The sequence below is a fragment of the Syzygium oleosum genome, unplaced genomic scaffold (genome assembly GCF_021117445.2).
Source record: "Syzygium oleosum isolate NSW1041296 unplaced genomic scaffold, Sole_v2.1 Sole_v2.16, whole genome shotgun sequence".
Taxonomy (NCBI): domain Eukaryota; kingdom Viridiplantae; phylum Streptophyta; class Magnoliopsida; order Myrtales; family Myrtaceae; genus Syzygium; species Syzygium oleosum.
Genome location: NW_026607500.1, coordinates 1,811,872 through 1,825,110, shown reverse-complemented (window position 1 = coordinate 1,825,110; position 13,239 = coordinate 1,811,872). Strand labels below are relative to the sequence as shown.

Below are 13,239 nucleotides of genomic sequence, written 5' to 3'. Positions count from 1 at the left end.
TTAGGCCGGTTACCAAGAAAAGAAAAACATAAAAAGAAAAGGAAAATAAAAAAATTTTGATTTTTTTAAAAAATATGTTTATAAGAACGAATATTTCATTAATTAAAGACCCAAGCTAGAGTGCCGAGGATCCGTGCCCGACCTTTGTGGGCCTGAGCCTGAGTGCCGAGGACTTAAGCATCGTGGACTCAAGCATTACTTTTATGGATCTGGGTTCGGGTGTCGGGGCATTGGACACAGGTACAAGGCTTTGGGCCTACCCTTGATGGACTCGGGCATGGGCATCGGGGTCCCGGGCCTGGCCGCAGGAGATCTAGACTTGAACGCCGAGACTCGAGAACCAACGTTAGGGTTTTCCTACTCAAGTGTAGTGTTTCGAGTCTAACCACTAATACTTAATCATATTTTCAAAAATATTTTTCGATTTTTCAAAGAGAAAATCATTTTCCTTAATTTAAGTATACGTTTTCCGTTGACTGGGAAAACTTTTTCTGTTGACTCATTTTCCTAAGCGAATCAAATGTCGAAATATGAGGAAATATTTTTCGAGAAATAAATGGAGTCTTGAGTGGAGGAGAAGGTGACGGAGGAGGAGGGAACAATGTGGAATTGATGTGCATAGCACTGCAAGTGGAGCACGAGCTCTTTTACTTCAATGAGAATCCTCGAACCACTATTTAATATCTCCGAGAAGACGTCGGCCGTGCGGTCCACCATCATCGTGCAGTTCTCCGACATCTCCTGATTGTTGGATCTCTTTAATTACTACATCAATTCTGACTTTCATGAGGCATCCATGGAACCCTCACCTTCTCCTACTCTCCATTGCAAATTTCAGCATCTAATTTTTCCGCAATTCCTCGATTGGGGGTTAAGTTTTGAAGAACACATCGATTTTAGCTCCAATTCGTTAATTTGGTGGCACAAATAACTGTGATATATGATGCCGTTTAATACTAATTTTGTTGACTTCACTTTGCTGGCTAGCCACATCGAATGTTTTAGGATTTTCTGGCCACAGAAATCATCAATGGCACTGAAGTGATTGATTCTTCACCAAAGTGGCACTCAAGTGATCGAAAAAAAGAAGAAGTTAAGGCACCGAAGTGAACAGGTACGAAAGTTATGATGCTTGGAGTATCTTTTTCCCAACAATTGCCTAGTCAAAGAAGTTGGGAATAAGAGTGGAGAAGCAAAGGATATCCACAATCCATGAGTAGATTATGTAAATATTGGATGAAGCCGACCAGGGGCCAATGGACAAAAAAGATATGTTGGGAATCATAGCCTATGCAAGTATGAAAAGGCGGCGAAACGAGGTTGTGTTTTAGGAATTAATATGGCCATGAGGGAATTTCTTCAAAGCAAAAGCTGTTAAAGACATCTTTGGTAAGTTAGTTGATGACATTGGAAGTCTGGTCGCGTTCAAGATGTGGACACTACAGAAGTCAAAGCTATCAAAGAGGGGTTAAGTGGGAATCTAGAAAGGGCTCATCGAAGAGAGGAAGAGGAAAAAATTCCTCTGCAGTCGTGAAAGGGGGAAAATTACCAAAAAAAATTCATTAATTTGTTGTATTCGTATTAATTCAGTCATAAACTTTTTAATTTAGCCAATTGAGTCCTAAACATTTTCTCTTCTTCCAATGTCATAAAATTACCATGGCCAAAAATCATTGACATGGGTGCCAGCCGTCCTACGCAGCACCGCCGGCGCTGATGTGGACATTTTTGTAATTTTTTGAATTGTTTATTTATTTATTATTTTCTTTTTCTTTATTGCGACCGGCGAGGGCGGCCCTTGCTAGGTTAGCCCTCATTGACCATCACTCGTGGTTGGTTTCCGGCCATCGCTTGACACCGGCCACCGGCGAAAATGAAAGAAACAAAACAAAAAAGGAAAAAAAGAATAAAAAAACGTTAACGTCAGCGTCGGTCATGCCACATAAGACAGCTAGCACTAACTAGATCACCACATCAGAGTTTTACTATCAAAATTGACTAAAATGACTACATTGGCAAATCATCAAAAATTTTATGATTGAATTGGCACAATTGAAAAGTTTAGTATTAAATTGGTACAAGTGCAATAGGTTTATGAATTTTTTGATAATTCTCTGTCATGAAAGGTGACTAGGATGGACTATAAGCCTTCTTCGCTACATACTAGCACCTTAGGCTATAGATCTACTAAGCTCGTGTCGATAGCCGAGGCTAACCCCTCGAAAGGTTTTTAGTGACCTAGTGAACGTGCTAGATTCGGTATGTTATTAAAGGTTCTTGGGTTTTTTGTTCAGGAAAACTACTTGCTTCATGGTTTCCACATGCATAAGAATCAAAGAGATTACCTTGACTGAAACGGTGGCATCATGTTGTGCTAAGTATCTAATGTTGCTGGTGTTGTTGAAGCTATTAAGGGGATGCGGAAAATTACTTTCGGGACTTGGAAACCAGTAATATGGTCCGTCTGTTTTGCGGAAAATAAATGATTTGAAAAATATTATTCTAAAAATAATCGGTTATATCTTTTGGAATAATTAGCCAACAGAAAATGTTTGCATTATTGATAATGATTTATGCCTAAGTTTTTTGTGGTCCATTTTTTTAAACGATTCAAGCGATTATATATAAGAAAATATTTTATAAATTATGAGTTTTTAGCGAAACAAACAGACCCTCAGGGTGAGTGAGTATTTGTTTCACTGAGAATTTCATGATAAAGGAAAATATTTTCCATGGAAATTATTTTAAAGGAAAATGATTGGTTTTTATTTGTTTGGTGATTTAGGGAAAGTGATTTTCTTCTTGCTATAAACTAAAGTCCTTTTTTCCCTCATCTAAACTTTTTGTTTTCAATCCACATAAAGCGTTGTCCGCACATAGATTAATTTTCTGTCATCCAAATATCGGAAAATCGGAAAATAATTTCTTGAAAACAATTTTCCTTTCAAACAAAATGACCTTTAGCTTATGTCGCTACTCGTGACATTTCTTTAATTGGTAGAGCTGTCTATTCTTGTGCAATTGAGTTCTAACCCGAGTTAGAAGGGGGATGTGTCCTTTTTGAGTTGGGTGTCTTCCCCGAATTCCCTCTTTTGAGTTTGATGTTTCTTGACACTAAGCATATGCCTTTAAAATTTGTTGATAGTTTACTTTAATTAGCTATCATTACTTTAATTAAAAGTAAAAATATTTAGCATAGAAACAAAAAATCATAATGACAAAGTGGTTTTGTTCATTTTAATCGTAATGAAGGAAAATAAAGTCAAGATCAAGTAAAAAAGAAAAAGGACATTTTTGAAAAAAAAAAGGGTGCTCACAATGGAAAAATTATCAAATGAGTTATAAATTTGTTATACGACGGCCAATTCAATCCCAAACCTTTCAAATTTAATCCTAAATCTTTTGACTATTTGCTAATTTAGTTATAAACTTTTCAATTGTGCCAATTTAATCCTAAATTTTGATTAAAAAAATCCCAAACATCTTAACAATTTTTCAATTTAATTCCAAACTTTTTGATAATTTGTCAATCTAGTCCTTTCGAATAATTTTAGCCAAAGATCACTGATGTGGTAGTCTAGTCAGCGATGGCCATTCTACGTGGCATGGCTCTGAAGTTGACAATTTTCAAATTTTTAATTTTATGAATTTTTTAATTTTAATATAATTTTTTACCTTTTTCCCTCCACCGGCCACCGATGAGGGCAACCCTCACTAGGGCTAGGGACGACCACCCTTGCTTGGGAAAATGTTAAAAAGAAAGAGAAAAAAAATCCAGAAAATTATAAAAAATTGTCCAAGTGAGCACCAGTTGACTATTTGCTAATTTAGTTATAAACCTTTCAATTGTGCCAATTTAATTCTAAATTTTAGCAAAAAAAATCCTAAACATCTTAACAATTTTTCAATTTAATTCTAAACTTTTCGACAATTTATCAATCTAGTCCTTTCGAATAATTTTTAGCTAGAAATCACTGATTTAGTGGTCTAGTCAATGCTAGCTGTTTTACGTGGCAGTGTGGCACGACGTTGAAGTTGACAAATTTGCATTTTTTAATTTTATGAATTTTTTAATTTTAATTTTTTACCTTTTTCCCTCCACCGGCGAGGGCAACCCTCGCTAGGGCTAGGGATGACCACCCTTGCTTGGGAAAACGTTAAAAGGAAAAAATCCAGAAAATTATAAAAAAATTGTCCGGGAGGACAACTGGTGCTAATTAGACCACCACATTAGTGGCTTCCGGCCAAAATTAGAGAGAAGAACAAATTTGGCAAATCGTCATAATTGAAAGTTTTAGGACAATTTAAAGGTTTGAAACTGAATTGGCCACTGTATAATATGTTGATAACTTTTTCGACAATTTTCCCGCTCACAACTACGAGCCATTGCATAGCCATTGACTGAAGCCGAACCTCCATGACAGCTTGGGGCCAACAATGGTCACACTTAAGGCGACCACCCTGCGATGCTAGTCCAACGCTGGATTCAAAAATTGAAAGGATTGTGGACAAAAAGCAAACTCAGCAAAAAAAATGGATTTGTGCCGGCCGACACAACCCTCATGATCTCAGTAAATGGTTAAGCGAGAATGCAATGCGACCACCATCACGGTGGTCCTTGGGGGTTTGGGGGTCGGCAACCGCCTTTGTGGTGGTTGATTGATGCCATCCTCCATAGATTTGTAAAACAAAGCCTTAGGATGCACCCGAGAAAGCAACCTCATGCTCAAGCGATCACCATCACAATGATCCTTAGAACCGGCAACCATTATCACAGTCATCGACCGATAAGTCTTCCATAGATTTGCAGTGCACGATCAAAGGTCAAGTTAGCGAGAGATTTTCGCAACCACGGTCGCTCGAGAACACGACCAAACATGGCGTTTCGACTCAATAGGCTACAAATCATCCTATCCAAACATGGCCTACGACACGACCGAACGAAAAACTTCCCCGGCCTCAACATGAGAAAGCCGTTAAGGGTGCGCATGGAATGCATTCCGGAATAAAAATTCTGTTCCGGAATGCATTCCGGAACAGAATGACGTTTGTTAAAAAATTTCCGGAATGCATTCTGGAGCGATTTTTGCATTCTGGAATAAAAATGCGTTTGTTAAAAATACTTGATTCTAGAATGCATTCTTGATTCCGGAATGAGTTTTTGGTAAGAAAAAGAGAAGCTACTTTTTGTAGCTTCTTGATTCCGGAATGCATTCTCCCTATTTTCTCACAATTTTTTTTTTTCAGAAAATGCATAAAAATTGAAAAATTCTAGAAAAATTCATAAAATTTTCCAGAAAATAAAAAAAAGTCAGATTTCGAGAAAATATGAAATTTGGTGAATTTTTTTTTACAAAATAAAAAAAATCAAAAATTTCAAAACTTCACAGAATAGCTTAAAACACATGTGGCCACCCACTTTGAGTGAAATTTAAATTTTTTTAGGTGCCCAAAAAAAATCAAAAATTTTCAAAACTTCACAAAATGGCTTAAAATACCTGTGGCCACCTACTTTGAGTGAAATTTAAATTTTTTGAGGTGCCCAAAAAAAAGAAAAATAATAAAAAAAGAAAAATTTTCAAAACTTTACAAAATGACTTAAAATACCTGTGGCCACCCACTTTGAGTGAAATTTAAATTTTTTGAGATGCTCAAAAAAATAAAAAAATAAAAATTTCAAAACTTCACGAATGGCTTAGAATATCTCAGTAGCCACCCACTTTGAGTAAAATTTAAATTTTTGAGGTGCCCAAAAAATAAAAAAATAAAAAAATTCAAAACTTCACAAAATGGCTTAGAATACCTGTGCCACCCACTTTGAAATGAAATTTAAAATTTTTTTAGGTGCCCAAAAAAAATTAAAAAAAATCAAAAATTTCAAAACTTTACAGAATGACTTATAATATATGTGGCCCACCCACTTTGAGTAAAATTTAAATTTTTTAGGTGCAAAAAAATCAACAAATCAAAATAGATTGCTTCGTAAATCAATTTCAAGCGAGAATTAGTCATGTTTTGCCAAAACAGATTTCTCCTTCAGAAATCAATTTCTGGCAAGAATTTGATTTCCGGAACAGAATGGTTACCATTCGCACCTTAACGTGTAGCGGTCGTGCCTCCTGAAAATTTCAAACCGCATCATCTCGCGCGCTCACTCAATACCTTTGCTCACTACCTTCGAAAATTTCAAAGGTGCACGGGACGACGACGTTTCTGTCGCCGCGCAGGGGGACCGCCCCCACACTGCCCTGTCACGTTGTACAGCAGCACCACTGCCCAAGATACCACCGAGGCCACTCGAGGACACGCATTGACGCCTGAACTCACTTGCTTTTGTTCCCTATTTTTCTATTCATTGGTGACCCGTACGTCGCAGTAACTGCGCAACACAAGTCATCATAACTCAAGAACCATCTCTCCCTCCTTCTCAAGAGAGCCTGTGAACAGTGAGCGAGTCTCTGCCATTTTTTTGTGTTTCTTTTTTCAGTGGGGATGATGGGTTGCGTTGGGTTTGGATAGATTCTTGAGCTAAGTTGTCGCCCAAAAAAAAAAAAAAAGGACAGGATCCTTAACTTCGTTTCGTCATTCTTCCCTCCGCTGTCCTCACCCCCCCCCCTCTTCTTTCCTCTTTTCCTTTTTCATTTTTTCTTTCGTTGCTTTATAAATCATTATCATTTCCGAACCTGCTTACCGTTTTTCCCTCTTCCCATCCGGTTTTTCCTTTTCGCTCCTGCTTCAAATCTGGTTCTTGGTTTCCGTTTCTAGCTTCCTGTCTTTATTCGAGCTCAAACCCATCATACCCATCTTGCAAAACGAATATATTCTCTCTTATTTGCGTCTTTTGAGTTACTTCCTTTTCATATTCTGAAGAATCTGTGATGGGGGTTTTGAGCTGATTTCGCCTAATGCAACAGATATCCACTTCTGCTCTCATTTTTCTCACCAAGTATCAGCGAAGATTCTGCTCTGTTATCATCAACTTTAGAGTTTCTGAGGTGCTCAGCTTCCCCACTTCACTTGGCTGACAAGATCCTGGTGGGATTTCTGCTTTGTCTCAGTTTTGCTTCTAGGTCTTCAGACATGAAATAAAGGTCGTGGCTTCTGAGCTTTTTAAGCAACATTTCAAGTTGTTTTCCCCGACCCAAGTTCCTATTTTGAGGTATCAATCGCTTGTGATGGGGTGGTTGGTGTCTCTTGGGTTGGCCTGGGTGTTGTTGCTCTCAGTGGTGAGCTCAGTGAGTGGGATAGGGGCTAACTGGGGTACTCAGGCTACACACCCTCTCCCACCAGCAACGGTGGTGAGGATGCTGAGAGACAATGGCTTCCAAAAGGTGAAGCTTTTCGACGCGGACTATGGGGCGTTGAGGGCTCTGGGAAGGACTGGGATTGAGGTCATGGTGGGGATTCCCAATGACATGCTTGCTTCTATGGCGGGCAGTGTGAAAGCTGCTGAGAGATGGGTGTCCAAGAATGTCTCCACTCACATCTCCAGCTATAATGTCAACATAAGGTATAAACTCCTCTGCGCCTCACCACTTTTGCCTGTCTTAATTTATTGTTGAATTTGAAATAGAATGCGTCTCGAAATGGAAGGTGCAAGCTGTCTATAGTTCATGGCAAGTGTGAATGATATGAATTTTACATAGATTTATTTGCTCTGCAAGAGTGACCGTGGCGACGGACCCAATATTCACTTCACACATATCTCTGCGTAGGAGTTGAAATCTTTTACACTAGTAATAAGTACTGGTACTAGATGAGTAATGATGTACTCATTTATCCTGGTTTTGGATTATATGGGAATGGTTTGGATAATATTCCTGAATGGTTTGATTTTTTTCAAAAGAGATGTTTAGAATGTAGATACGATTACCCTCAAATGTGATAATAATAAGTACCGGTGCTGAATGGTTTGATTTTGTTAAAAGCTCCTGTCACATTCTGAAAACAGAAGTAGCTTTCGAAACTCCCTTCCAATTACCCACCTAGAACATTTGTGAAGTGATTTCCCCTTTACAGCTTAAGATTCTGTATTGTAGGCCTTGAACCAGAACTGAGGGAATCTATCACTAATGCTTGATTTAGATATAATGATCAACTAAGGGTCTTAAGTTTTCCTAGATAAGTTTTAGTTTTCAATTAACAAGAATTTAGTTGTTGCGAGACCATATAGTGGATTGACAACATAATTTCCATCTTATTTCAGTTGTTTGCTCAGTCAAATTTGATTTTAAGGGTCTAGTAGTTCCTACGGGGTAAACATAGCTGCTAAAGCACACACATATAGATGTTTATTCTTTAAAAATTACAATTAGGGGATACGATAGTTGGACAGGCTAACTGGTTCATGTTTGGAACCACTCACGGAGTTGTTGCTTTGATTTTGTAGAACAATCATTTTATATACCTTCTACCTTTCGATGTTTCACATTGGAGGATTTTAGTATGACTAGATTCAAGCATAAAATTGGGTTCCATTGTCATCCATATGTATTGAAAGATTTTTTTGCACTTTCGTAGACTGATGTTTCCAGATACCTAACCTAGAGGGCTATCGTTTTGGAGGAAAGAAATGAAATCCATTATACTTGGCAATGAGGTAGTTAGGTGGGATGGATGAAAACTTTGCGCTCGAGTAGCACTTAACAATATCTATATTAGATCGATATAAGGCATTACTCGAACTTTTTAGCTTAGTATAATAATACAAGAACAATACAAGGTAAAGTTCCTACCCTTTCTGCCTCCTTTTACACATTGAAGCTCCGAGGCAGAGTCTCTATCCTTTATAGCAAGACGTTATGTGGTTTCTGCCTTAGCCATTGAAACGGGGTCAGTTGTACCTCCTCCATTAATAGAGAAAGCGCTTTGCTCTGCTTATCATCCTTCTTATTCTCCATAAGAGGAGCTCACGTGGGTGACCATCTGGAGTAAGAAATGCAACTTTAGAGTATCCTTCCAAGGTGATATGGAAAAGCTACCAAGAGATTTACATGGCACAACAAATAATGCTTAAGAGAGTTGGATGTACATTCTCCACAACTATTGGCATGAAAACTGCTCAATTGACTTAACCTCTCCTTTTGCTGCCAATTATGGAAAGGTTCTGGTGAGAGATAGCGCTTGTAGCAACTATAAAAGACAGTTAGGTGCAATAGGGAGGTGGTAGTGGAAGAGCAGCAGTCATAGAAAGGAGAAATGAGATCAGATCCTCTGCTTTTGACGTGATCACATTCAGTGAACTAAATCTTTTAGTTGGTCCAGCAAATCAATGCTACAGCTGCTAAATGTTATTGGGTTTTCTCATTGTTTTTTTTTTCTCTTTTTGTTACTTTTATTTAGCTGACTTATGTTGGTTAGGCAATTGCTCATACCCTCACATTTTCTTTAACTTCATTCTTCTGCATAAGAGTCGCTGCATCACTCATGCTAGCAGCTTATGGACAGATCAAAATGGATAAAAGTTGTCCTTTCATGAATAAGGGGCTTACAGCTAGCTTTGTATCACGGCACCCTTAAATACGGTTCAGCTTCATGAGGTTGTTGCCAACATAAAGAGTTACTTTCTTCAGAAATCGATCAGCCGATGATTTCGAACGTCTTCTGCTTTTCTGAATTTGTTATGTTATATTTCACCTGACCAAAGTCACAAATGCTCTCTTTGTTGCATTTAACTGGTTAAGTAACTAGCATATTGTCAGTTCATGAACCGCCTGCATGTTATCTCGTCGTGAGTCAGTCATTAGGACTTGAATGACATTCAGCCAAATGGTGATTGTTCCCGGTTTTTGAGTTTAATACTTACTTTTTATTTGGGTTGATTTTTGTCTTCATCGGAGTGAAGATGGCCCACATCTGATCCAGAAAGGTTAAAACTCACTCTATTTGACACTTGCTATGTTTGGTTTTTTTTTGTCCTTAAATTTTTTCTTGTGCTCCTGAGTAAGAATATCCTTGGTAAGGTCTAATATATATTTGAGTTGAGACTTTGTATCGCCCTTTTCCCTTCCTGATCCCATGGGCTGCGGTTTTATTGGTTGCCTCTTAAAGAGTACTTTTTTTTTGGTCATGTGCTGAGCTTAACCAAGAGATCCATCTCGTGACATGCAGGTATGTTGCTGTTGGCAATGAACCTTTCCTGCAAACGTACAACGGAAGTTTTCTCAACACAACCTATCCCGCCCTCCAGAACGTCCAATCTGCCCTCATAAGAGCTGGCCTTAGCAGCCAAGTGAAGGTCACTGTCCCCCTCAATGCCGACGTCTATGAGAGCTCGACCAGCTTACCATCTGGTGGGGATTTTCGTGCAGGCATCCACGACTACATGATCCAGATTGTCAAGTTCCTGAGCGATAACGGGGGTTCTTTCACTGTGAATATCTACCCCTTCATTAGTCTCTACACTGACCCCAACTTTCCCGTGGAATATGCCTTCTTCGATGGCAACGCATCCCCTGTCGTCGATGGCAGCACAACGTACTATAACATGTTCGATGCTAACTACGACACGCTCGTGTGGGCCCTGCAGAAGAATGGCTTCGGGAACTTGCCAGTCATTGTCGGAGAGATCGGGTGGCCCACTGATGGGGACCGGAACGCGAACCTGATCTATGCCCAGCGCTTCAACCAAGGCTTCATGTCCCACATATCGGGTGGCAAAGGAACCCCCATGAGACCAGGACCCATCGACGTTTACTTGTTCAGTCTGATTGATGAGGATGCTAAGAGCATCGAGCCAGGAAATTTCGAGCGCCACTGGGGGATTTTCCGCTATGACGGGAGGCCCAAGTACTTGTTCAATCTCGGCACCACCAGTTCCAATGGCTTGATTCCTGCACAAGGCGTGCACTATCTCGAGCAGAAGTGGTGTAGATTGAAGATGTTAGCCAACCTCACAGCTGATCAAGTGGCGCCGAGTGTGAGCTACGCGTGTTCGCTAGCCGATTGCACTAGTCTCGGTTACGGGACATCTTGTGGGAATCTAGATGCTGAAGGGAACATCTCGTATGCATTTAACAGTTACTACCAGATAAATAATCAGCTTGACAGCGCTTGCAAGTTTTCAGGCTTGGGGACGATCACTAGGACAGATCCTTCAGTTGACACTTGCAAATTCAACATCATGATCCAACCCTATTACGGGAGTGCGGGAAGGCTACGTGGCTATCTTGGAAACATATTCGGGTTGTCACTCAGCCTGATTGTTTTGTTACTGATGATTCTGTGACACTTTATTTCTAAGTTCATAAGGTACTGATTTTTTCCCTAAACTATATTTTCTCTGGTCCTAGGATAGCGGGAGTCGTGCGCTAAATTGGTGGTGTAGTTGTACCAAAATTTTTGCAATGTAGGCACGGGTTTACTTCAGAGTCCGATTGGTATTTGACCGTGTTTGTGCATAACTTTGTCAGCACTAATCTTAACCAAGCAGGATTCAGGTGAAGGCGATTGCATAGAAACAAGGATGGCATCAACGCTTGATTCTCTGTTTTGGTTGGCAAATTGGTCAGTGGATGAGTCAAGATCATGGTTGCCTACATGCATTTCACCGGGATGAGACGATGTGGGGGTTACTTAGAAATATGTTGTCTTGGAAAAAAGGAACAACATGAACTGTCTTCCTTGCTCTTCTTTTAGTGTGTGCGCGGCGAATGTGTACACAATTGCGCACAATATCTGCGTATCCTATTTCTTGGGTAGCAGGGTTTTGTTTCTGGGTGGTGGTGTTCAGTTGTGCTCTGTTCATGGTCTTCTACGCTCACGTTAGGTTTGCCTATCAAGAGGCGACGTGTTGTTGATGTGGGACAAACAGCGGATAAGTTCACTGATTGAGCTTTGCCAATTAAGAACAGTTATCTGTGATCTTTTAGGATCAGTATTGTTTTTGAGCACCAGCAATCCGCCTACTTATCTTGCTAAAGGTCATTTAGGCTTTTGGTGAAATGCCTTTCCTTATGGAAGCGACAATGCTCTTGCCTCGGCTCGCCCTCGTTTACGCACCAATTGTTTTCTGTCTCATGAGCCTTTTTTGCAGTCTCTTGAATCGGCAAATCCTTTGCCTTTTACTGTGCTGTGCTTCTGTGTTGTGTATACATTCTGTACCAACCGGGTGCCGGCTCTTTAGGAGATGCGCTCCCATGGATTGAGCACCTAGTTTGGAAACATTTTAACGAACTTGCCAATAAGGGCAAATGAGAATAAGGCCTCCTCTAAGCCAAAAAACAAGAAAATCAAAAGGATGTTTTGGACTTCAAAGGTAGATAATGAGGCATTGATAGATCCTCCTACTGAAGGGGTGTTGTCTTGTCTGAAGGCTCTTGTTAAGTGCAGTTGAAAATGCTAAGCCTTCGCCAGACAGAGTTATGATGGCTGTTTGGAAATCATGTTTGTTGGGAGAGGTTAAAAAAAAAAAATCTTAAATCTATTGCGTCAGTATCAATTCAGTTATAAATTTTTGAATTGGATCAATTTAGTCCTAAACCTTTTTATATTGGTATTAATTCAATTCATCCAGGAAATTGCTAATATGGACGCCGAGCGTTTTATGTGGCATATCAATGTTGACATGGACATTTTTTTTTTATAAATTTTAATATTTTTTTGAATTTTTCTTTTATTTTCCCTTTTATTTTTTTCTTCTCTTTTATTTTTTTCCTTTCCTTCCTCTTCCCTTCGCCAGTCGCTAGCCTCCACGATGACCGGTGAAGGCCGTTAGTGACCGGCGAGGGCGAGGGCTAGTGAGGGTTAGACGAGGCCACCCTTCACCACATCTGGTGAAGGGACACTTGCCCAGCCCTCGCTAGAGGTTAGAGAAGGTCGGGATGCCCACGCGGCCTCGCCATCGCGAGAGCCGGCGAGGCCCCTTGCCATCTAGGCAAGGCCACCCCTTGTCAGATCTAGCAAGGGGACCCTCACCCAGCTCTGGCAAGAGGCCGGTGAGGGGTGGCACTGGCGGCCTTCATCGGTTATCATGGAGGCTGGCAACTGGCGGAGGGAAGAGGAAGGAACGGAAAAAAAGAAAAGAGAGGAAAAAAATAAAAATATATATAAAAATTTATAAAAATTATTAAAAGATGACCACGTCAGTTCGGTCGTGTCACGTATGATGACCAATGTTTACATTAATGATTTTTGGTCTAAATTGTCCAGATGGACTGAATTGGTACCAATTTAAAAATGTTTATGATTAAATTGATCAAATTGAAAGGTTTATGACTGAATTTGTATCAATGTAATATG

At 39.7% G+C, this 13,239-nt stretch overlaps 1 protein-coding gene across 3 annotated transcripts; it reads left to right on the top strand.

The window, feature by feature from the left end:
• Positions 1 to 6,365: 6,365 nt before the first annotated feature.
• LOC115669527 (glucan endo-1,3-beta-glucosidase 6) lies at positions 6,366 to 11,894 on the top strand. 3 transcript variants are annotated; one of them, XM_030590736.2, is made up of 3 exons: positions 6,366 to 7,510; positions 10,111 to 11,250; positions 11,439 to 11,894. In XM_030590736.2, the coding sequence occupies exons 1-2, from the start codon at positions 7,176 to 7,178 to the stop codon at positions 11,225 to 11,227; spliced, it is 1,452 nt and encodes a 483-aa protein (XP_030446596.1). In that variant the 5' UTR covers positions 6,366 to 7,175; the 3' UTR covers positions 11,228 to 11,250; positions 11,439 to 11,894. The 3 variants fall into 3 exon arrangements, with proteins under 3 accessions (XP_030446596.1, XP_030446584.1, XP_030446589.1); XM_030590724.2 differs by having other exon boundaries at positions 11,432 to 11,894; XM_030590729.2 differs by having other exon boundaries at positions 11,412 to 11,894.
• The last annotated feature ends 1,345 nt before the right edge of the window (positions 11,895 to 13,239 follow it).

Bases quoted from the DNA above. Each gene is read 5' to 3' on its own strand.
- LOC115669527 (XM_030590736.2), top strand. From the start codon at position 7,176: ATGGGGTGGTTGGTGTCTCTTGGGTTGGCCTGGGTGTTGTTGCTCTCA. The intron at 7,511-10,110 runs GTATAAACTCCT...CGTGACATGCAG, and splicing joins AGCTATAATGTCAACATAAG to GTATGTTGCTGTTGGCAATG.